This window comes from Lagenorhynchus albirostris, chromosome 16, assembly GCF_949774975.1.
Source record: "Lagenorhynchus albirostris chromosome 16, mLagAlb1.1, whole genome shotgun sequence".
Lineage (NCBI taxonomy): Eukaryota > Metazoa > Chordata > Mammalia > Artiodactyla > Delphinidae > Lagenorhynchus > Lagenorhynchus albirostris.
In genome coordinates this window covers 83158665-83183936 of record NC_083110.1, presented here as the reverse complement: position 1 = coordinate 83183936, position 25272 = coordinate 83158665, and the positions used below count along the sequence as shown (strand labels likewise).

At 55.4% G+C, this 25272-nt stretch overlaps 1 protein-coding gene across 1 annotated transcript; it reads right to left on the bottom strand.

The window, feature by feature from the left end:
• Positions 1-181: 181 nt before the first annotated feature.
• LRRC27 (leucine rich repeat containing 27) lies at positions 182-24551 on the bottom strand (the record flags this gene model as incomplete). Its single annotated transcript, XM_060125783.1, is given in 13 exon segments — positions 182-325; positions 4854-4971; positions 6265-6383; positions 11328-11384; positions 11386-11425; positions 13306-13480; positions 13870-14080; positions 14413-14527; positions 15438-15801; positions 18598-18656; positions 23167-23241; positions 23243-23295; positions 24447-24551. Coding segments are annotated over 13 exon segments (1635 nt in total), but the record flags the coding sequence as incomplete, so codon positions are not given.
• Between the last annotated feature and the right edge of the window lie 721 nt (positions 24552-25272).

The following is a 25272-nucleotide window of genomic DNA, read 5'->3' as shown; positions in this document are numbered from 1 at the left end:
GGTCCCTCCCTCGAGCGCCCAGCGTCCCGGCTCCCACCCACTCAAGGAGTAGGCACTGAAATGCCGTACCCACTGGGACGCGGCCCTGCTGGTCAGTCAGGATGGGGGCAGGGGGGCCCACGAGCCAGGGCTCTGAGGGCATTTGTCTCTGCCAGTTTTCTTCAGGGGCCCCTTCCCGCTCTCAAGGCGGGGAGCAGGCGCCCGGCCTGATCCTCGTGGCTCCCGCGCTCAGGAAGGCATCGGGTGGCGCCCCCTTTCCGCGGGAGGGCCCACGGGCCCAGACCTCCTTGTTCAACCTCTGAGAGTCCATCCCCCACGCGTCCTGCTGGGTGGACAGGGGAGCTGAGCAGGGTGGCGAGGGTGCTGCGGACCTTCCACCCTCAGCCTCTCCAGTCCTGAGTCCGTGGGCCCCGTGGAACCAGCCATCTCGCTTCTTGCCAGCCTCCCTCTCAGAGGCCCTCGTGTCACACCAGCAGGTGGCTTTCTTCCTCCAGAACCAAGCTGGCCTGTGAATGGTTAGGTTACAGGCTCAGCGGCTGAAACAAAGGCCCAGATGGGGAGGCCGAACCAGGTGTGGCGGTTTATCTGAGGGCTGCTGTCAACATGGGGACGTTACTCTGCCCCTCACTCCACACTCTCAACCTCAGGGTCTGGGATGGCTGCCCCAGCTCCCACCATCGCCTGTGCATTCCAGCAGGGGGAGGGGAGGACAAGCTCAGGAAGTTCATACACACGTCTACGTCTATTCCTGTCCTGCTGGCCCGACCGTAATCACAGGCCGTCGCATACGCTACGAGGGGTGTTGGGAAACGTGGCCTCTAGCGGGCGGCCCGTGCTCTGTTCGTGATTATGGGAGGAGCTGGCCTCTCCTCTCCCTTTCCTTTGTGCTGAGGAGCTGCCTCACTTTGCTCCTCTCCTGTTGTCCAGTGGGGCCGCAGGGCAGACTGGAGACTAACCCACGAGAAAAGGGGCCACGTGCACCTGGAGGGAGAGCCTGCCGGGCATCAGCTGGCCCTCTCACCAGATGCAGACCTCCTGGCCTTCCAACCTGATGTGAGCTCCTGGCCGCGGGGCCCACCTTCTCCCACCGGTGGTGCATCAAACGCTGTCGAGACTGTCTTGTGAACCGTGTGCGTGGCTCTCGGGCACCCACACTTCACCCGGGACTTTATTTCTGTAGTTTTCACCCCCCGCCAGAGGGGACATTTGCTACAACTGATGAGCCCAGGCTGACGCGTCACCACCCAAGCCCACAGCTGGCCTTAGGGTTCACTCCTAGTGTTGTAATTCCGTGGCTTTGCACAAACGTACAGTGACACGCATCCATCCTCACAGGGTCACACAGAGCAGTCCCACTGCCCTAGCATCCCCTGTGCTCCCCCGTTCACCCCTCCCTCCCCCCAACCCCTGGCAACCGCTGGTCTCTCTACTGTCACCATAGTTCTGCCTTTCCCAGAGTGTCACAGAGTTGGAATCATACCGTAGGCAGCCTTTTCAGAAGCCTCACACAATGCTTCTTTCACCTTGTAATAAGCATTTGAAGTGTTTCCCTGTCTTTCATGGCCTCTTAGCTCATTTTGCACACCGAGTAATATTCCAGTGTCTGGATGGACCACAGTTCATTAGCCCGTTCCCCTACGGAAGGACATCTTGGTTGTTCAGGTTTTGGCAGTTATGAATGAAGCTGCTACAAACATTTGTGTGCAGGTTTCTGTGTGGATGTACGTTTTCCACTCCTGTGGGTAAATACTAAGGAGCGCAACTGCTGGACTGTATGGTAAGCGTATACTTAATTTTGTAAGAAACCGTCACGCTGTCTCCAAGGTGGCTGCACTGCTCTGTGTTCCCACCGGTGGTGAGTGAGAGTCCCTGCTGCTCCTCAGTCCATGGGCAGCTGGTGTGGTCCGTGTCTGCATCACAGCCATTCTAACAGGTGTGCAGTGCTAGCTCCTTGTTGCTTTAAATTGCATTTCCTAATGAAGTACTTTGTTCAGCACTTTTTCATAAGCATATTTAACATCTATGTACCTTCTCCGGCAAGGTGTCGGTTCAGGTCTGTGGCCCATCATTTAATAGCGTTGTTTGCTTTCTTATTGTTGAGTCTTTAAGGGTTCTTTGCTTATTTTGGACAACAGTGGTTTATCAGATATGTCTCTTGCAACTATTTCCTCCAAGCCTGTGGCTGTCTTATTCTTGACAGTGTCCTGCACAGAACAGAATTTTTAAATTTTAATGAAGTCCAACTTACCATTTTTTTCTTTCACGCCTTGATGTTCTATGTAAAAAGGCGTCACCAACTCAAGGTCATCTAGGTTTTCTATGTTGTCTTCTAGGAGCTTTATATTTTTGCATTTTACATTTAGGTCTGTGACCCATGTTTTTACAGCTTTATTGAGGTATAATTTATATAAAAAACTGTACATATTCTATGTACACAGTCTGGTAAGAGTGATCCACTTTTAGTTAATATTTGTGACGGGTATTAGGTCTGTGTCTAGATTCATTTTTCTGCATGTGGATGTCTGGGTGGCCCAGCACCAGCTGTTGAAAACACTCTCTTTGCTCTGTTTTGTTCCCTTTGCTCGTGTGTCAAAGATCAGTTGACTGTATTTGTGTGGGTCCATTTCTGGGCTCTGTCTTCTGTGCCATTGATCTATCTGACTCTTCTTTCACCAACACCACACCATCATGATTGCTGTAACTTTACAGAAAGTCTCAATGTTGGGTAGTGTCAGTTCTCCGACTTTGTTCTTCTTCTTCAATATTGTGTTGGCTCTTTTGGGTCTTTTGCCTCCATATAAACTTTAGAATCAGTTGGTCAATATCCACAGAATAACTTGCTGGGATTTTGAGTTTAAGGTGAATCTGTGGATCAAGTTGGGAAGAACTGACATCTTGACAATACTGAGTCTTCCTATCCATGAACATGGACCATCTCTCCATTTATTTATTCTTCTTTAGTTCCCTTCATCAGAGTTTTGTAGTTTTCCTCATATAGATTTTGTGCACATTTTGTTAGATTTATACTAGCACCATTTTTGGGGTGCTAATATAAATGGTATTGTTTTTAATTTCAAATTCCACTTGTTCATTGCTAGTATATGGTAAGCAATGGACTTTTATATATTAGCCTTGTATCCTGCAACCTTGTTATAATTGTTTACTAGTTCCAGGAATTTTTTGGGTCAATTCTTTGGGATTTTCTACACAGACAATCATGCCACCTAAGAACAAAGATGCTGAGGAGAAACAGTGAGAGGGGACACCCTGCCTTGTTACTGACCTTGGGGGAAAGCGTCTAGTTTCTCACCATTAAGCATGACGTTAGTGTAGAGTCTCTGTGGGTGTCCTTTAACAAGCTGAGGAAGCTCCCCTCTATTCCCAGTTTGCTGAGGGTTTTTATCATGAATGGGTGTTAGACTTTGTCAAATGCTTTTTTTTTTGCAGCTACTGATACAATCCTATGATTTTTCTTCTTCAGCCTGTGGATGTGATGCGTCATGTAAACTGGCTTTCAGACGCTGAGCCAGCCTTGCATGTCTGGGGTACATTCCACTTGGTCGTTCGTTATTCTTTTTATACGTTGTTGAATTTGACTTGCTCGTGTTTTGGTGAGGGTTTTTGCGTCTTTGTTCATGAGAGAGACTGGGCTGTAGTTTTCCTTTCATGTAATGCCCTTGCTTTTGGTACTGGGGCGATGCTGGCTTCATAGGGTGAGTTACACAGTATTCCCTCTGCTTCTAGCCTCTGGAAGGGAGCTGACACAATTTCTTCCTTGAATGTTTGGTAGACTTCACCAGGGAACCCACTGGAAAGCTTATTAATTATTGATTCAAGTTCATTAATAGTATCAGTCTATTCAGATCGTTTCTTCTCCTGTTGAGTTTTGGCTGATGGTGTCTTTCAAGGAATTGACTCATTTCAAATAGGTTATGAAATCTGTGAGCATAGAGTTGTTCCCAACACCAAACAGACTTTTGAGTCTCTAATCTGAAGCAGTGCGATGAGACACAGCTGTTCAGAAGCCCTAAGAGGTAGGATTTGGGGTGTCCAAGAATGAGGTTACTCCCGTCAATGATAGATTTGGAGAGAATAAAGGTTCCTCTGAAGGCAAGGCCGGGAAGGAAAAGAGTCTGAGAAGAGGGGCAGAGTCTGAGCAGGGTGGGGTCTCTACGAAGCGCCCCAGCCCCTGCCTGTGTTCCTTCTCCCCCATCCCTGTGGGCCCCAAGAGAGGGGACAATAGTGACAGAGCCCTCGGCAGGCGGTGGGGACGATGCTGCTAGCCCTGGGGCAGCAGACCCGGGAGAGGGGCTCCAGGCCACCGCGCCGGGGTGAGACACACGGCTCAGAACAGGCCCACGAGCTGGGGCCTGGGTGCTGGGAGGACAGGCAGGTGCTCCTGCGGCTGGGAGAGCGAGTGCCCGCGGGCAGCGGGGGCACCTGATGGGGATGCGTGGAGGCCTGGGTGCTCGCGGGGAGGGCGGGGTGGGGGTGGGGTGGGCTGACTATGTGCTGGGCAGGGCAGGAAGGTGTCTCCTCCATCTCTGCGTCACTCTCGTAACGGCGGACACTCCAGACACTCAGTAGGTGCTTATCTACGTCTGTGGGATGGACGGATGGACGGACTGATGCTGGTGGCAACCTTCCTGCCACACAGACGTGGGCGTGCCGGGAGGACCACAGCCGCGGGTCCGTCCAGTGGTGCCGGCACCCGGCGGCGCACGCTTGCGGGAATGTTTCCTTATCCTCTGACCACCCGTGATGCTGGGAAGACTCCACAAGTTTAGAGAACGTGTGGTTCCCTTCGAGTTTTAATCAAATCTTATTTTCAAGTCGAGCTGACAAATACTTACAATTTCCAAGTCCTGCGTGGCCCTCCCTATCTCCTCGAGAGGTGCCGACCCTCGGAATCTGCTTCTTCGTTCCCGCAGTTGCTGGATGTGCTGTTTCCGCTTTTCCTCTCGGAAGGCACTGGGGAAACAAAGGGCAGCGAGGAAAGGATTCTACCTGAACACGGAGGGAAAATTTTCCCTTTCTCCTTCTGGCCAAAACAGCAGTCCCGGGGCTGGACGGCCGGCCCCCGGTTGGGCACCAGCCCACAGACGGACAGACTGCCTTTACCGCCCCCTCCTGCACTCACAGCTGCTAGACCAGCTCACGAAAGATGTTGCACACCGAGGACACTGCACGCTCTGCACGCGAAGGAGGAGGTGTGTCTTTGTTTTCATATGAAACACACAGCTTTAATAAACCCTCAAAGAGAGGAACAGAGCACGGCATCAAGTAGGATTTTAGACACGTCTGCTCAGTATGGCCCAGAGCCCTCCCGCGGGATGTCGGGCGCTCAGTGGGAAGGGCGGCAGAGCCTGGTGGGTCCCTGGCCGGGCCTCCCGAGACCCCGCCCCACCAGCACAGCGGCCTCCTGAGGCCTGCAGGACAGACGCTGGGTGAAGGGCCTGCCCGCCCAGCATCTCAGAGCCCAGCTCTCAGGAAATCCTGTCCACGGCGCAGGGGCGTCCGTGTAGATGTCGTCTGCTGTGGCTTGCTGAGGGCCCACGGGGGCGACGGAAGTTCCCCGGAGGACGTGAGAGCACATTCCAACCCACGTGGCTGGGTTAGCCCCAGGCGCAGACCTATGACGTTTCCCCGATTTCCAGGGGGGAGGGAGAAGGAATGAGCCCTCTGCCGTCCACAGGTCACAGCGTGATGACCTTCCCCCAGGCCCTCAGACCAGAGCTGGTGCCCGTGGTGGGAGCAGTGCCAGGGCCCAGGGCAGGCGGGTCCCCCCACCCCGAGCCCCCCGGTTTACTTCAGCTCTGGCCTCTGAGCCCATGGAGGTGCCTCCCTGCGGTGGGCCTGGTGCAGACGGGGGCGGCGGGAAGGCGGGGAGGGCAGCGCGGAGCCCCCTCGGTCATTCCTGGTGCGGACTCTGGGTCGGCAGGGGGCCGAGGGCAGAGCGCCCGGCGGCAGGGCAGCATCAGCACAGGAGGACGAGGGCTCGCCAGGACCCTAAGCAGCCGCTGTCCCGGGGGGGCGAGGGGCGGAAAGGGCGGCGATCTAGGGGTCGAGTGGACACTGCGGGAGTGAGAGCTGAAAAGTGGCGGCATGGCGGCTCTCCTGCTTTTTGTCCCTGAGTGTACCTGGACCTGCAGGAGGGGCCCAGGGCACGCCGGGGGTGAGGTGGGGGGAGCGGGAGAGATGCATCTGCAGGGGGAGGTCGGAGGGCGCCGCGTCCAGCAGAACGGAACGAGACCCGGTACCCACCTCATTTCCTCACTTGCTTGCAATTATTTCTCTTTGCTTTGTTTCAGTTTCCCAGGCGAATGCATCGGTATTTTCTCATGACCTATCAGGTCAGTGGCAAAGGGAACCTTGGACGCCACCTGGAAACGCAGCGAGAGGGTTTCAGGAATCCGGGAATACACAGCTGCTAACACCAAGGCGGCTTCGGGTGCAGTGCCCCACATGCTGGGGTCCCCAACCCTTGGCCTGGGCTGGCCGGCGGTGCAGGGTGAGGGCAGAGCGCAGGACACGGGGCAGGTGGACGGCTCCTCAGCGGCCCGGGGGCGCCAGCGCAGCAGATGGAAACACTCTGCAGGGGCCCCGCGCCTCTCGTACGGCCCTGTGTTAAATCACTACGTCAAGCTAACACACGAGGGCTCACACCTGACTAATAAAGTGGGGAAAGCAGAAGAAGCCTCGCCGTCGGAAAACCTGAATGACACATTCACCAGCTTGGATCAGTGGCACAAGAAACTGACACAAAGCAACTGAAAACGTGCAAGAAGTAACCCAGTGCTGGCTTTCCTGCTACAGTAAGACTGCTGTGACTCCGAGGGCGAAGGAGGGCCTCCTGCACGCGTGCGGGCACGGCTGGATCTTAGGTGCGTCCTGCTAACTAGCCCCCTACCCCCATGCCCGGCGCCCAAGGCCAGGCAAGCTCCGATGCTCTCAGGGACCCTGCGAGCTCCAGATGGCTACCGTCCAGCGTCTCCTGCAGGATGCTTTCTTTGCCCTCCCCAGCAGCCGCCACAGGTTTTACTGGGTGGAGGGGCCATGTCCAGGGGCAGAGGAAGACAGGGTAGTTCTGTCGTGGTTCTGGAAACTCTCCGTAAGAATTCACAGGCCACCTCAATTTATTTTGAAAACAACAAATTCCTTAAAACTTGTAGGTTGCAGCATTACACAAAATATGTTGAAATAGCGCTACAAATGCTAGCGAATTCCCCATTTCTAGGGCCTGTGGACGTCACACCTGGATTTCTGGTCAGCTGGACCTGGTGTGTCTCATCTGGATTTGCTCACCCACGTCTTCAAAGTGGCCCCCCGTCTCCCACCCGATTCCCCTTTCCCTGGTTCTCTATCTACCAGGTCTGCCTTTCCAGAGCCTTCCTTTTCCCTCCTCCCTCCTTGGGCCACAACTGGATGTCTGGTTGGAGCCCTCCTGCACCCTGACCTCCTCGGCTTCCACGCCAGGCCCTGTGCTGCTGAGGATACCCGACACCCTGCTGCTGGGGGTATGTCCTCACTGCTCTGCTGGGGTGCCCGGGGCTTCCTGAGGACCTGTGACCTCTGCCACGTCCCACCCCAGCCATCCCGTGGCAGCCTCGTCCTGCCCCGGGGCCCTGGTACGATCCCGCCTTCAGCGCCAGAAACCGGGGGCCCTGCGCCCACGTAACAAGGACGTGAGTGGAAACACACCAGGGCCCTTGACCAGCGCTGCCCGCTGCTGCCCCCACCCCCGAACGGACAAGTCTGAGAACCAGACCGAGCCTGCGCTCCTCAGGCAGCTTTAGACCTGTGCTTGTCTGTCTGTCTGTGGGTCAGGGCAGCACAGCTGCTGCAGGGACAGGGCGCGTGCGGGTCCTGGGGAGGCGAGGGGGATCAGAGCAGGGCTAATCTGCCCGGTCACCTCTAAGCGGGTTACCAGGGCGGGACCTGTCCGCCTGCATCGTCAGCTCCACCCCAGCACCTGTCTGACTCTTAGAAGGACCTAGCGCCAGGGAAGGCTGGGAGAGAGGAGGGAGGATGGAGGGGGGTGGATGGGCGGGAGAGGGGAGCAGAAACCACGTCCGACCTTTCCTCTGCTCTGCTCCCCCCGATGCTGCCAGGCTGCAGACGCAGCAGAACTGAAACTACCTGCTGGCTGCCTGGGAGCCGGCACACACGCTGTCATTAATCAGGGTTCCCCTCAACAGTGCTCCAACACAGGGAAAAGGACTAAAGCCACTAGGTGTACTTCCTAAAGTCAGACATTTACCTTTAAAACCTTTAGAAGTATATGATTTGGACTGAAACCCCAGCCATATCTTACTGTTATCACAAAGTACAGAGGAGAGAGGGCCCTGCACCCTGCGGAGCAGGCGAGGAGGACGGCGCCGTGTTAGTGGCTGAGAGTGGCTCGACCCCGAGTTTTTTGTTTTGTTTTGTTTTACTTTTTGGCCGTGTTCTGTGGCATGTGGGACCTTAGTTCCCTGACCAGGGATAGAACCCGGGCCCCCTGCACTGGAAGTGCAGAGTCTAAAGCACTGGACAGCCAGGGGAGTCCCTTGACCCCGAGCTTCATATGTTGAGCGTCAAGCAGACGAGGGCTAGTCTTCAGGCCAATAAAATGGATCCAGAGGCCACGGGCACAGCTGCCGGGTGTAGAGCATCGTAAAAATGAAAATGCAAGGCCTTTTATAAAGGGGGTGATGAGTCAGGAGGCTCAGGCCCCCTGCCCATGCGGGAGGAGTCTTCCCTTCCCTTCCTGCTTTCAGGCTCCGGGGGGCAGGACGTGGGCGACCCCACAGAGCACACGGGTGCAGCCGGAACGCGGGAGGGCCTGGTGCGGCCGGGGGACAGAGGATGCGGTGGGCGTGCAGACGATGCTTTTGTGGGTTCCACAAACCCACGTCTTTGTACGACAGGCCTGTGATCCGACTGCTTTATTTCTGTGAGGCGGGACACCGGAAGTCTTCCAAGAAATCAGTATTTTTAACTTTACTAGACATTTCCAAGCAGCTGACGCCCTGGCAGCAGCAGTGGCCGGAAGCCTGCTGCCCGAGGCCTCTGTTCTGCCGGCCACTTCCCGAGCGGTGCTCGTGGGTGTTCACACCCGGAGCTCCGAGCCGCCGGGCTTCTTTTCTGAATTTACCGCCACTGGGGCTTCCTCACCTGTGAACTGCCTGTCCTACACTTTGCCCGTTTCTCTACTGCATTCTTTAATTTAAAAAATCTACTTGTGGTTTTTCTTTATGTTTTAGATATTAATCTTTTGTTACAAACATAACGTCACAAATATTTCCCCCTATCTTTTGACTTTAATTATAGTATTTTAGGCCATATAAAATATTTAAGTTTTATGAAGTAAAGATTTCCTGCTGTGAGTTTCAGAGCTTCTAAATTTCCTATCTAACTTACGGGATGTTGTGCTACTCCAGGTTATACAGACATTTGTCAATTTCCACGCTGTAAAACATAGTGACCACCTTTCTCTGTAATATACAAAAATACACACAACGGGATAAGCTGCTTCTTGCACAGTATCACAGACGCCGTTTCTAGCTGGAGTGACCCACATACAAAAGACAGTTCGCGCCGGCAACGCCGCGCCCATGGGCACTGCAGCCACGTGACAGAAGCAACTCTCGCATTTGTGGATGGACGGACGGAGAAGAAAATGTGCCCGTCCACACGATGGAATATCATTCAGCCTTAAAAAGGAAGGAAATTTTGACACAGGCCACGATACAGATGAACCTTGAAGACGTTATGCTCAGTGAAATGAGCCAGATGCAAAGGGACCAATGCCGTGTGATTCCACCCACAGGAGGTCCCCACGGGAGCCAAATACAGAGACAGAAAGTAGAGGGCGGGGCTGGGGGCCGGGGGAAGTGGGGTGAGCACTTGGTGTTTAACGGGGCAGAGCTTCCGTTTGGGAAGACGAGAAAGTTCTGGAGACAGATGTGGTGACGGTTACACAGTGGGACTGTCCTAAATGCCTCTGAACTGTACATTTAACGACGGTCAAGATGGTACGTTTTATCATATGTCACGCGTATTTAAGCCCGAGTGACCTGCAGTGGCTCCCCATCCGACAGCCACCATGGTCATAATGATGCTTAAATACCACCCTGGAGGCGGGAGGGGGGAGAAGGTGCACCAGTCTGCCCAGAGCTCCAGCTGCCCCGGGGGTCCGTGGTCTCTGGGGGTCATCTTAACAATCCTCTCTGTGGTCTGTGGGGAGAGGAGGTGCCCTCGCTGTCATGAAGAGGCTGAGGGGGCCTGGGCAGAGGGGAAATCGCCCTTCCGCTGCAGTCATGTGGCGTGTGGCCTGGACTGGGGACCGAGTCCAGCCTGGGAGCCCTGAGCCCGCCATCGTGAGCCCCTTCTGTCCACCCCTGATCAGCACCCAGGAAGCAGGAGCAGCTGGGGACCAGGCAGAAGGACAGGAGGCCAGCATGATCGCGCGTGGCCAGCCCCAGAAGCCAGGGCCAGGCTGCCTAGGGGTCTGGTGGGACGGGGGCGCCTGCATAGTCCGGCCAGCGGGTGTCTGGAGCCCAGGAGCCCGTGCAGGTCGAGGCAGACGTTCATGTCCCACCCCTGCTCTGAAGACACACAGAAGGGGGGGCCCAGCAGGTAAGGGCAGAGGAAGCGGCGTGCAAAGGCACCGGGCAGAGAGGAGGGACAGCAGGGAGGCTCTGGGCCCTGGCGAGGGTGGGGTCGGGGTGACTTCGTTATGCCGGGCTCACGAGCAGGGGTGAGGGGCTGCCGTGATCAGAGCGGGAGCAGAGCGAGGAGAGGCCTGGACACCAGGACAGAGCCGCCTCGGGGAGCTCGAGCACAGAGAGGACCGGACAGGCCTCGGGACGGCCCTCCGGGTGAGGACAGACAGCCTCTCACCGGACCTGGGAACAAGGAGGTCAGAGGAGTCCCCAGGAGGGCACGAGCACAGCTCCCCCAGAGGAGGGCGAGGGGCAGTGACGCTCCCTCCACGTGGCCAGCCAGCCTGAAGCCCATGCAGGAGGAGTGCGGGGCGGCTGTGGGGGGGCGGCTGGGGTCCGAGTGCCACAGGGAGGCTCCCGGGAGGCCGGGAGTGGGCACCGGGGCTGCAGAGGGGTGGCTGGTGGAGGCCGGGGAACAGGGAGGACGAGCCCGGGCCAGGGCGGGGTGCTGGGAGGCCCACTGGTGGCCTGCTTTCTAAGGGGAGGTTGCTGCTGGCTGAGTGGCAGAGGCCGGTGAGCGACCAGGCTTTGCAGAGCAGGCAGCCTCCTTCACCCGTGAGCCTGGACACAGGCAGCCGCGCCACCCCTCGGGGCTGAACGGGCTGCCCCCCGCAGACGTACCAGGTTCCTCCGTGGGGTCGGGAGGTGGCTGAGCCCCTCCCTCCTCCTCTGCATCCTCCTGGGCCAGCACCCTCCCCTCCTGCAGTGCTCGCCTGTCTCTGGAGGACACAGCGGAACACGGATGTTGTCGTTAAAAGCAGCTTCGTGCGCAGCTTACAAAGATTTAAGATTTTCTTTGATGTGGTCTAAAAAAAGACCATTTTTAAAGTCTTTACTGAATTTGTTACAATATTGCTTCCGTTTCATGTTTTGGTTTTTTGGCCGCGAGGTATGTGGGATCTTAGCTCCCTGACCAGGGATCAAACCCACACCCCCTGCACTGGAAGGTGAAGTCTTTACCACTGGACCTCCAGGGAGGTCCCTACAAGGATTTCTACTGTCACTTTTTTTTTTTTTTTTTTTTTTTTTTTGCAGTACGCGGGTCTCTCGCCGTTGTGGCCTCTCCCATTGCGGAGCACAGGCTCTGAACGCACAGGCTCAGCCGCCATGGCTCACGGGCCCAGCCGCTCCGTGGCATGTGGGATCTTTCCAGACCGGGGCACGAACCCATGTCCCCTGCATTGGCAGGCGGATTCTCAACCACTGCGCCACCAGGGAAGCCCATCTACTGTCACTTTTAAAGCTTCACACAAAAGCCCTTCACTCCTGATCCCGTGGCCGGACACAGGGGCAGCCTGGGGGCTCCGAAACGCACGTGTGGGCAGAGCTCCCTGGGCGGGGACAAGCCAGGCCCCGCCCAGCCCCTGCCCAGTGAGGCACCAGGACACTTTTCAGGGAAGGCCCGGTCGGGGCCATGGCCATGAGCTCCACAGCAAAGGCTTCAGGCATTCACTGGTCTGCACGGGGCCCAGGGGATGCTGACCGGTCCACTTCCTCTCAGACGCCTGAGCCTCACCTAAGAGCGTGAGCCCTGTCTCTCCAGCCCCGTCACCCGCGGTGTCACTGTGCTGTTGGCTGCGTCTCGCCCGCTGCACTGCGAACTGCCCACGGCAACGCCCAGGGGACTTGCTGCCCACGCGAGCACAGAGGCGCCACAACGCTGGGGAGCCTCTGAGCTGAGCAGAAGCCACCCCTGCCCAGGCTGCGGCTGTGGCGACGGGGCCGGGACGGGGCCAGGGCTTCACCCGCCACGCACTCTGGGTCTGGATGCTACGTCTCCAGCCTGGGTCTCCACCTGCCTGTCTGACCCCATTCCTGGATCTTCCACGGAGTCCCATGGTCAGCGCCCTCCCATCCCACCTGCACATCTGGCCCTCGGTCTCCCCTCTCAGCAGAGCCCTCCATCGTGGGCCCAGACCCTGGCCACCATCCCAGACTCACCCTGGCCTCTCCCGCTGCCCGCGTCGGGGGCCCTTTGGTGCCCAGGGTCACAGCAGCTGGGCCCTCCTGGGCTCTGGCCGCTGCCCTGCGAGAGCCTCTGTCCTATCTCCACGATGAGGCAGGAGATCGGTGTCAGCAGAATCTGGCTACGTGCTCCCCCAGCTCCAGGCCCGAGGGAGGGCCGGGCACCCCCTCTGCACCCCTGCAGAGCCCGCCTCGCCTGCGAGGCTGCTTCCCGAGCCCCCAGCCCAAGCCAGTGCCCCGCGTGGAACTGAGACTCTGTGACATCAGGGGCGGTGCTCCTGGGCGCAGGGGCCTGTCTTTGTCTCTGCCACCTCTTGGGAAGTGGGCTGGAAGGTTCCTCAAGAGGCACAGGGCAGCGTTCTCAGGGGCACAGGTAACCAGGAAGTGTGACGTGCTCCGCGGGGCTGTGTGGAGACTAAGCCACTGGACGGGGTCCCCATGCTGTTGCCAAGGAGGCCACCAAACGTGGTCTCGGGGCCCACGGCACAGAAACCACGGAGAGAGCTGCTGCTCGCCCTTTGATCCAAGAGCTGCCCTCAGCGAAGGCGGGCGGCACCCTGGGCACTGGGGAGCCCGACCTGGGGGGAGGGGCACGTCCTGCCCGGCCTCCCGAGGTCCCCAGCCAGGTGCCCACCCGAGCCAGAGGGTGTGGACGGTGGCCGCGGGGGCAGCTGAGCCTCGGAGACAGAAGTGCTTAGCAAGTGGGGGCGGGGGGGTGGTGCTGACCTTCCACAGCCGGGCAGCAGCGGGACCTGCCTGGATGCGGGGCAGAGGGCCGTCGGGACGCACAGTGAGGGCCCACTCCCGCCCTGCAGCCTGGACTCCCGCAGAGGGACACTCTGGGGCGTGGCCCGCGACCACCATGGCCCCGGGGGCCCAGGCCATGCAGTCACATCTGAGCCTCGCTGTCGGATGGCTGCGTCCTTGCCGTCAGGATGCCAGCCCCAGGGCAGGGCCACCGTGCACCCTGACCAGGTCTGAGGGCCTAACGTCACCCAGCCTCTCCCTGAAGGACATGAAACCCGACTTGAAAAGCACGTCTGGTGTCGGGACCACCGCGCTGGCCCATTAGAACACGTGCCCTGAGGACCATCTGCATCCGCAGGGCCCCAAGAGAAAACACTCAGGCGGGTGATGTCAGGAGGGTCTATTTGCAAGGTGGAGTAGGGGCCCTGCTAGGAGGACGGGCGGCAGCCACCCCGGGACCCTGGGGTGAGGGAAGGAAGGGCTGCCGGCACCCAGCAGCGGGAGCGGTGGGCAGGGCAGAGGGACCCTGCCTCCCTCCCCGCTTCTCTCTGACCTCCCGCCGGAGCCCCCCCTGGCCGAACACAACCAGAAGGTGGAGGGCGCCGTCCACGCCAGCCGGCCTCGCGGGCCCAGAGCGTGGTGGAGACAGGCGGTTGGTGGGGCTGGAGGACAGAGGGGACAGAGGGGACAGTGAGGACAGGGCCCGAGCTGGCCCCGCGCCGAGGCCGACCGAGCCAGCAACAGCCCCGCGGGGCAGAGGCAGGAGTGCACCCCCCAGACAGGCACGTTATTTTTAAGCCACTTTTCTTAAACAAGACCTGTAAGCTGGGTGATTGACAGGAGAGGACGGGTAGAAGAAGAACAAGGGACCAGAGGAGGAAACAGGGCAGAGGCGGGGCGGCGAACTTGAGGGCCTGCAGCCGCCCAGGGCACACGGCCCGCGAGGAGCAGCTTCCAGGCGAGGCCAAGCCCGCCCCGCTGCCCCCGACCTCACCTCCTGCGCTGCTCCATCTGGGCTGATACTCTCTTCCGGCAGGCCGGTGCGGCCCTGGGTCTGCTGCCATGGGGCCAGCTCGGGCAGGATGCTCTTGAAGGAGGGCGTCCTCGTCCTACGATGATACCAGGGCGTCAGCCGAGCACCGCACTGAGCCCCGTGATGGCCCCGAGGGTGAGTTCAGGGCCGCGGGCTGGCTGCACGGAGATGCCCCGATGGTCACAGACAGTTGCCACCCCCAGAATCCACAACGTAGGCGGGGTCGGCCGTCAGGGCCTCCACCCCGCTCCCCGGGCCAGGCCATGGCTGGACCTACACCTGGGACCGGTGAAACTGTGCCATGCCGGGAAAAGGCTCGCACTGACTTGGACGAGGTACAACTTGGTTCCGGGGGTCTGTGGGCTGCACACCTCCAGCCCTCCCAGGGCTACGGCCAGGTAATCACACTTGAACAAGGTTTTACTTTGAAAAATTTTCAAACCTACAGAACAGGTGAAACAACAGTGCAGTAGACACATGCACACCTTGCACGCGGATCAGAGCTCTTTAATCTGTTTTCCAATAGTGCCCAATGGCAGCCTTCTCAGACGGGCCCTTCCTCACTGTCCCGCCACAGACTTTTACCAGACACGCGGGGCGTGTGTTCACACCATCTGCAGGGCCACAGACCGGAGTGGCTGCTAACCATGTTCTGTGCCCTGGACGTGACATCACCGCCCTTGCCGACGTATGAGCTGTATTCCCCAATGTTACTGGGTCACGTTCTCTCTGTATATTCACACATCCACACACGTGTGCACACCACACACACCCCCCCCCACAGGATTTGAGTTTTTGTCTCGTGTAACCTCTTCCTCTGAGCCTGTTTTCTGGGTAACTTTAACCTAAACCAGGCCTGGCATCTGCCGTGTAACGAACGATGGCGACGTGGACATACGTCCACCCGACGTCTTAACAGAGAATCACAAAATGATATTACAGCCGCGCAGAGATCAAGAAAGTACACCTTTGCTTTCAACTTTTACCTGAAGACGGGTCTCGGGCGGGGTCGCCGCTTCTCCTTGTCGCTCAGCACCGCCGTGAGGGCTGGGGGCAGCTCCGCCGGCAGGCGCTGGCGCTCCAGAACCGCCGCTTGCTGGTTCTCCACGATCTCCTGCCTCAGCTTCCAGAAGCGCTGGATCTCCTCCTCGCTCGGCCAGTCCTCCGGAGGCTCGGCGGACCTTCTGCACTCACGCAGGTCTAGTTTTCCCACAGGTGGGAAAAAGCCTGCCTTTTCTGTTACCATGGTTCCCTCTGCCTCCTGAGAATGAATGGCTTCTTCGTCGGGCTCACGCTCTGCGGATAAATCCACCAGGGGAGGTGGCGCCTCACTTACGCTCATCTTTTTAACTGGGGAAATCGACAGTGAATAAAAGGCCATTTTAGTAGACTGTACGTCCACGCCTGAGACGCGCGCAAACCTGGAGCCCGCTCCCTGCGCAGAAGGCTGGGTAGGGGCTGGTCCCTGTGCCCCAGGCCCTCACACTGCACATAAATCCATATAAATGAAGATATTTGCCCCATCCAGACCTTCTAGTATCTGCTTCTAATTGATGTTCAGCCCACACACCTGTATTTTTTACTGCAATGCTTTTGCTGCCTTTTAAACACTTTGATCTCTAGTAAAGTTATGTGAGAGAAAATTGGCCCACTGCGTATTCATCCACAATTTGTGCCAGGTCCCTTATCGGGCGTTAGGGCCACAGCTTCCCAGAGACGGGTGTCACCTGGCCTCACAAGGTCTCCTTTCCCTGGACGTGCAGGGACACAGACGTGCTGACAGCCCGGTGGCCTGGGCCTGGAGCTGTGCGAGGGTGTGAGGGTGTGAGGGTGCGGGGCTTGCCCACCAAGCCTGGCCTCAGCCCTGGGGCAGGCTCTCTAGACCCAGCAGCCCCCTGTGTTCTTAAACACATTGAAACAGCCTTGTCCTGTCCAAGTTACCTTCTTGTACGGAGTGAATTCATTTTCAGCCTTTCAGTCTAATTTATTTAGCTATTTTCTACCTTTTTTTTCTAGTTGATTATGTATCTATTATACTTGAACCAGTATAGCCCTCTTTGTATAAATACATATAGAAACTACAATTGGGGTTGAAAGACAATGGGTTTTAATTACACAATAAAATATTAAATTCTACAAAATATGTTCAGTGTCAGTGGTTTACAACTTTGTTTCCTGAAGCAAAAACTTTTCTTTCACATTTTTCAGAGAGTGTGGAATCCAAACAGGAGAACCAGGTGACCACCTGGATGTCACGTGCTGGCATGACTGCAACCGCCTCATGGGACCCCAGGCCCAGGTCTCCTCCCAAGGGACCGCCGAGGGCGGCCAAGCAGGACATGCTGTGTCTGCACCAGGCACGGCACACGCGAGTCCAGGATGGCGAAGTCCTGACCACTACACGCTGGGGATCAGTGTTTTTAAAGAAAAACAGTTCACAAAGTGGGCAAAGATATGCTTTAAAAAATCCTAAGGAGTGACTAGAAATGAATGTATTTGTCCAATTTGCTTGTGGACAATCGACTTAGAGCCAGAGGCGAACTGGACCCATAGTGACACCAAACAGAAGGAGGGTGAATGCCAGCAAAGATAGTTTTTAAAGTCAAGCAAAATGGCAAAACACAAAAACTGTAAACGGGGACTTCCCTGGTGATGCAGTGGTTAGGAATCCGCCTGCCAATGCAGGGGACACGGGTTTGAGTCCTGGTCCTGGAAGATCCCACATGCCACGGAGCAACTAAGCCCGGGTGCCACAACTACTGAAGCCCACGTGCCTAGAGCCCACGTGCCACAACGAGAAGCCACTCTACCACAATGAAGAGCAGCCCCCGCTCGCCACAACTAGAGAAAGCCCACGTGCAGCAACGAAGACCCAACGCAGCCAAAAATAAGTAATAAGTAAATAAATAAATTTATAAAAACAAAACCAAACAAACTGCTGAAAATTAAACAAAAATAGAAAAAAGATGTATTACTTCTAAGGGAAAACCAGTAAGACTGCTGACTTTTCGACAGACGATGGAGTCCACAAGACAATAAAGGTATTTCTAAAGCAGTCACGATGCCTAAAGTCTAGGAGCCTATACAGTCTGCTAAAACAACCTTCAAAAATGAAGGGAAGGGCTTCCCTGGTGGCGCAGTGGTTGAGAGTCCGCCTGCCGATGCAGGGGACACGGGTTCGTGCCCCAGTCTGGGAAGATCCCACATGTCGCGGAGCGGCTGGCCCCGTCAGCCATGGCCACTGAGCCTGCGCGTCCGGAGCCTGTGCTCCGCAACGGGAGAGGCCACAGCAGTGAGAGGCCCACGTACCGCAAAAAAAAAGAAGGGAAAATAAAGATGACCTTTTAAAATCCTGAAATAATTCATTACAATAAGACTCAATATAACACAAAAGACACATCTTTAGGCCAACACCGTCATCGCAGATGGAAGCACGAAACTTCAAGAGGAGATGAAGAGTACCAGAAGGGCGACCGTGTGAGCAAACATAAATAAGACAGTTCAAAGAGTGTCTACTGGATCCATTACACATATCAAAGCAAAATTCACGAAAACAGCAGCACAGAAGACAGGAGGGAGGCAATGGAGCTAACCGTTCACTGGAGAATGAACAGAAATGAACACACAACAGCTGTCCACATCCACATGGACAAGCCTGGAAGACATCGTGCTGAGCCCCCAAATGCCAGGTCACCAAGAATACGCAAGGGATGATGCAACTTAGAAAAAGTTTGAAAGGAAGGCCCTTTAAACATGTATTGTGTAGGGATAGTAAGTGGTAACGCTTTCAAGGAAAGCAATGAAGGATGAACAAAAGTCACGCTGGCCTGGGGGGAGGGGGCAGGTGGACTCACGAGCACACCTGGGTCCACAAAGGCCTGATGCTGGTCTTCCTTGAGCAGCAGGTACAGGGCTCCGCGTTTGCATTGTTCGTACCTTGTGCTCACGTGTAGGACACACGTCATAGCAGCAACAGCTCTTGCGATCGGATCTGTGTTGTCTCAGGGGCAGAAGGATGGCGTGGAAGGGAGTTAAAGCATCGGCTGGCCTTCCCTGCTGGGTCAGGCCTGAATTTGCATTACAGGTCTGGTAACTGCAGAAGGCCGCGTTTAAAACTATCTTTTATTTTATTGTTTTAGCACTTACCCAGCTCCACAGGTAACATCTTGATAGGATTTCTTTCTAAAAGCAAAGTTTTCAAATGCCTTTAAAACAAAACAAAAAATATGTAATTTAAAAGCAGAAAATCAAATGACCATCAAATTTCTTCATCTGTCTTCTCTTTAAGGGAGCGGCTTCAATGCAGACGTTTACCCCATGCTCTGCCCCCACCAGCAAATAGACTCCACGTCTCAGCATCTGGCCAGGCTCTGGGCCTCAGCACTGCGGACACTTGGGACCAGGCAGTTCTTTGTTGGGGGGACCGTCCCGTGCCCGGTGCATGTTTAGCAGCATCCTGGCCTCACCCCACTAGATGCCCCCCCCCGCAAGCTGTGAAAACCACAAGATCTCCAGATGATGCCAACGTCCACTGGGGCACAATCGCCCTGCCTGAGAATAGTCACGGAAGGATGTCCAGGAGACAGAGTATCTGCCCTGCTTAGAGATGAAGAATTCGCACACTAAGGCCTCTTTGAAGTCTCAAAGCCAGGAAACATGGTGAAGGGGTGTTTCTCCCAGTATTTGACCAGGGAGCTCTTCTGTCACTTAATAGCTATTAATATCCCTTACAAGGTTTGGCAAAAGATGTATCATAGACAGGTAGAAGATGTCCAATAAAACTTTACGAACTGAACGACAACGGACGATAAATGGTTCACGTTAAACTCTATGTCGCCCCTTTTGTTCGGCTGCTTTTGCTTTTCCACATTTCATCAGGGCTCCGTTGTTATTCATGATCATTTTCTCTTTCTCTGTTGCTTTCAGGGATGTAAAAAGACTTCAAATGCCCTGGCTCATTCAGTGTTTCAGCCAAGGGGTGTGACGGCCCCTTCTCCTGGGCGTCCAGGCAGAGGCAGGACGCCCGTCTCCCGCCCTGCTCCACCCAGGCTTCACCGAGAGACTGAGGAATCCTCGGGGCGAGGCACTATTTAATCGCCAGGGACAGTCTGGCGCCCCGCACACCTGCCCTGCAGCAGACACAGCTGCGGTCTCACGGGGGAGGACCTCACAGCCCCGGAGGGACAGAGAAGCTCCGCCTGCCTTCTCTGTCACTGGGCGTGACGCTCCATGCCCTGAGCAGCCCTGGGAGACCAATGGGGAGCAGAGTGGCCTGGAATGCAGGCTAACCTGTACCCACATCCTCAGCTTTCCTTCCCCAAAAACGTTCCTCAGACAGACAGCCCCCTGCAGACCCCATCAGCAAATGACGCTCCAGCTAGAGGGAGGGACGGTCTCGCGTCTCATTTCCTTGGAAGGTGAAAAAATTAAAATTCAACACCACACTGACCAGAGTCCCCAAGATGTGAAAGGAGAAAATATAGTTTCACAGACACAGAATTGAGAGCTCTAGTAAGTATTCATTTAAACCAAGTTTAACTTTTTGACTGGCAGCCCTAAAGGAAAATTGGATTTCCTGAGGACCAGACAATTCTCTTTCCCTTTACTGTCTTGGATTTTCCTACTATTTAAAGTTTTTAAGAAGTAAACTTGGGGAATTAAACTTTCCTTGGTAAACACAAAGGCAAATTAGTTAAACATCGTTACTTCAACGTATTGGTTTTGGTTTAGTCCCCTTTTAATTTCGCTAATACAAAAATAGGCAAGGAGGACGGCGTTTGCTTTTCTAAGATTCTTCAACAGGATGTGCAGGCAGCCACGTACCCTGGACCTTCCAACACGCCTTTCTCAAAGCCAAGGATGTTCCAGTCCACTTGTTTGTCTACTTGTTTGTTTGTTTTGCGGGGGGCATGTTAGCCAACTATGAACCTGAAAGTGTACAGGGGATTTTTCCACCTTATATAATACATTAAAATATTCTTGTGCACACTTTTAAATGATAAATTCACAAATACTATCAGTAAACCACTGATTATTTCATTTCACGGACTTTCAACTGAACGCCACACATTATATACTGGCCTGGGGTCGCTTGCCTAAGGAAGCACATATACTGATGGGCCTTTGTAAACCTTCTCTCCCTGCTAGCAAGCTTACACATCCAAGACACTGAGGGGGGAGAATGTGAACACTGGCGTTGTTTGTTTGTTTGCTTGTTTGTTTGTCTTTTGCAGTACGCGGGCCTCTCACTGTTGTGGCCTCTCCCGTTGCGGAGCACAGGCTCCGGACGCGCAGCCTCAGCAGCCATGGCTCACGGGCCCAGCCGCTCCGCGGCATGTGGGATCCTCCCGGACCGGGGCATGAACCCGTGTCCCCTGCATCGGCAGGCGGACTCTCAACCACTGCGCCACCAGGGAAGCCCTCTGGCATTGTTTTAATTAGGCTTTTTGGAAAGTTTAAGGCTTTCAATAAGCCCATAATTACTTAAAGTTTCTAATGAATATTTCAGCTCTTTAGCAAGCTGATCTAATTTTAATGATATAACTGGTTATAAATCACACGCAAAATTATATCTTAGACAACATTAAGCAGGTGGCTTTGACTGGCAAAGTCAAAGAATTCCAAAATTTGAGACCATGTATTTATTTTAGAATAAAGAATAGTGCTTATGAGCACAAGCCCTAGTTAGTTTTTATCCTTCGAGGAGCAATTACTCTCCAGAACTGAGTGCCATTTTGCTAAGACAGCCATGGACCAGAAGCATGAGACTGCCCTCGACACGCCAGCCCAGCTCCCCGTGAAGAGCGGAGCCCCCCCAAGCCTCCCTGACACACACTCAGAGACGCCTGGGGCCACCGGGTCGCGCTGGCGGGGACCAGGTGGAAGCAGAGAAGGCATGGCTGCCTGTCACACTGCCGCTGGCAGACGCACTGGCCGGAGCTGAGGACACTGCTCTAGGCAACCAGGCGCCGACCCAGTGGGTCCAGGAAGGCCCGGGAGCTCCAGGAAGACAGCTCCCGGGGGTGTCCCCACCCTGCCAGAGACACCCACTTGTCAACAGAAACTAGCTGCTTCCCTGCAGAGCCTGAAAAGGCACGGATGGCGCACGGGGGTTTTCGCTGTTACACAGGCAAAATACTCACTTCTTTAAACATACTTTTAAAGCCAGTGAGCAATAGTTCAGGCAAGTGAAGGGCCTCTGCGCCTCTACTCTGCCATTTCACAGGGGCTGCAATGACTCTAGCAGGAAGGGGGTCACCCTTGGACCCCTCTGTTCCTCCCACGCCGTCCATCCCACCTGAATCCCCCGGCTCTCCTGCGTAGACAGCTGCAGCAGCCTAACTGGCCACGCTGCGGCACGCTCACCCCTCCTTTCAGAGTGATCTTAAAGCCCCGTCCCTCCCTTCAAACCGTCTGTGACTTCCTGCCTCTTTTGTGATGAAATTCAAACTACCGATCGCGCCTACCAGCTCTGGTCGACTGCCTCTGCAGGCACCTCCAGCCCCTTCCCTCCTCTGTTCCACCACATGGCCTCCCTGCTGCCCCTCCCATGCCCAAGGACACGGCCACCTCATGGCCCTTGCACATGCTTTTCCCTCTGCCCAGCGTGCACTAATGTTAAAAGCGTGTCTGAAATTCACGTCATGAGGTTTCCTAAAGGTTAAGAAGCTGGCATAGAAGGACTGGGCACTGAGGCACAGGGGCCAGGAGAGTGGGGTGGCCTCACGCTGCATGCGGCTCCAGGGCTGGGGGGTGCCGGCTGACCTGTGGCTGCTGGGAGGGGCGGGTGAAGGGGGTAGGCAGCTTGGCCCCAGTTCTAGAGTGGGAGTGGTAGGAGACGCCCGGCATCGGAGTGGCAGGACTGTGGCTGGATGGCACAGAGCTTGCTCTGGGGTTTCTGATTTTCCCAGAAAGGAAGAATGACTCATTATTTACCAGGAACCAGCGCAGTTACACACGGGCCCTTGGGAGCAAAGCCGCTGGTTTAATTCATGGACAGTATTTCTTTTTTTGTTTGTTTGTTTTTGTTTGTTTTTTAACATCTTTATTGGAGTATAATTGCTCTACAATGGTGTGTTAGTTTCTGCTTTATAACAAAGTGAATCAGTTATACATATACGTATGTTCCCATATCTCTTCCCTCCTGCGTCTCCCTCCCTCCCACCCTCCCTATCCCACCCCTCTAGGCTGTCACAAAGCACCGAGCTGATCTCCCTGTGCTATGCGGCTGCTTCCCACTAGCTATCTACCTTACGTTTGGTAGTGTACACATGTCCATGCCACTCTCTCACATTGTCCCAGCTTACCCTTCCCCCTCCCCACATCCTCAAGTCCATGCTCTAGTAGGCCTGTGTCTTTATTCCCGTCTTACCCCTAGGTTCTTCAGTACGGTATTTCTGACCCTTCAGGCAGCTTCACGTGAGGGAGTCAGAGGTGGAACCGGCTGCAGAAGCCGCGTGGACCACCCAGCAGAGGCGCTGTGGTACCGGCGTGCTCCGCGGCGCTCCACGTCCTAAACTATAACCATACAGGTGCATTTGGTACCTGCAGCCACCGCACCTCCGAGCTGGCTTTGAAAACGCCATTACACACTTCTGCTCCAAAGTCGACACTCAGTGGGGTGGGGTGTGGTTAGGCAGCCAAAGAACAGGCACTCGGGCATTTGAAGGAGATGATGGTGACCTCCTAACCTGGGAAAGGAAACATGCAACTCACTTGTGGCAGCCGATCCCAGAAGGCAGCGCTGGGATCCCATTAGAGCGGAGGTGCAGCCAGGTGAGGTTACGCAGCCCGAGAGAAGCGCTTAGGAACCGTGCAGAGGGTGTTCCGCTGATGGTGCGATTGCTGCCACGGGGAGAAAGAAAGAATGTTTTTGTCAAACAACTGAATTTAAAACATGCCACATCCTCAAAGCGCTTCCACTGGTGACTGTAGTCATACACGCCAAGTTCAAAGAAAACCCATAACATTTACCCTTAAATCGTTTAAACGGGAGACACAAGTGTCAGGAAAGCGAGGCCAGGCCTCACCGCGCAGCTGCTAGAGTGGCTTCCCGGCCTGGGGACGCTGCGTCTCGCCCGGCTGCACACATCACACCTCTCCCATCAACTATCCTTCAACATCCAACTTCACCCCCAAGGGCATCTGAATCCTATTCTCCCTCCCGGGCCCGCGCTGCCCAGAGAACGAGGGCAGGAGCCACGCCCGGGCCTTGGTTCTCATGCAAGGAGACACCGAAAAGGAAACCAAAGAACACACACGCTGCGTTAGCTCTGGCGTCCTCTGTGGTAGCAACGGCCGCACAGAAACAGCCAGTGACCATCACGTCAGGAAGTCTGATACGTCACGCAGTGGGCCCTCAGGTCGGATCGTAAATAGGACAGGACAGTACGAAGGGGAGAGGACAGGGCACACGCACGCTGACCCTCCCGCCGCGATACGTGCAAGTACGACTTTACAGTCACAGTGTGGCAGGACTGTGGGTGACAGACATCCCTTCTCTAATGCTGTTGATACACGCTGCATAGATTTACATGATCACGTATACTATACACACGTATGTATTTACGTGTCTCTATTTACCAGGGCAGCAGAGTGTAGGCGTTAAGGGCACTGGTCTGGAAGCCAAGCTGCCTGGGTTCAAATCTAGGTTTCGAAAATCTATGAGCTGTGTAACCTAGAGCGAGTTCCCGAACTCTCTGTGCTCCAGAGGCCTGGCCTGTTCCGGGTGCAGCAAGTGAGCAGCGCCTGGCACACAGGGGTGCAGGGAAGCACCGGTCGTCACGACTGCGCTGCTCTATTAAAGCCCGCGGAGCACAGCACGTGGCGCCAGCAGGCCGCTCCTTTTCCACCAGTTTCTCAGCTCCCAACTCTGCTGCCAAGACCACCTTCCAAGTCCCTTCAAGTTTAAGGCAGAAACTTGAGAAACACCGGCTAGAAACCACACTCCACAAATATGCTGAGAACACAATCCCCGAGCAGCTAAGATGCGGCACCGTCGCTTGCTGTTGGCGGCGGGCGCAGCCTCTGGGGAGTGAGTGGCGACTGGACACAGTGTGGGGATGCCTTCGCGCCGGGACACTCTTGGCCTGGCCGCCAGGTCAGCTTCAGGCTCTTGCTCTCTCAGCCCCAGCGCTGAAGCCGCAGATCCTGGTAAACACCAGAAAAGGAAATCTCAGAGACAAGCTAGCATTTGCCGTCGCCCCACAGGGGCCGGCTTGACTGCATCACACGAGCCCGTCCTCCCTCCTCGGTTCTGTGAGGCCGTGTGAAGATGGGGGTCAGTGTTCCCTGATCATAAGGGTCTCTGGAAGTGATAATGGTGGCTCCAGAGAGTGTTGCTATGGCTGCAAAATGCACCCTAACCCCCAGAAGTCCACCACTCTGCGTGGTCACCTCACTCAGTGATTTGTTGCCATGGTAGTAAAATGTATATTGACGTCTCTGTTTTCTGAGAAGCATAAACAAAGTTTCTTCATTAAGCCTGAAGAAGGCTCTGGAATGTCCTCCTTCTTTCTTTATGCATGACACTGTTGGGTTCCTTGTTCAGAGCTGAGAGCATTTGCTTCATTAAAAGTGGTGCATTACAGGATGGCCCAGTAATCACTCATGGAGGGCAGTGCTAAGAGACGAGACCGCAAGACCAGGGCTCGCCTGACGGGAAAAACAGGGTGCGCAACACAAACGGGGTTAATAAACTAAGTAGCTACTTAAAATCTAAGTACACGGCTTTTGTAAAAGCACTCAAAACCGTCAATCAACAGGGTAACAGTGCAATGCATGGGTGTGTGTACCATGCTGAGGACACTGTGCCTTATATGC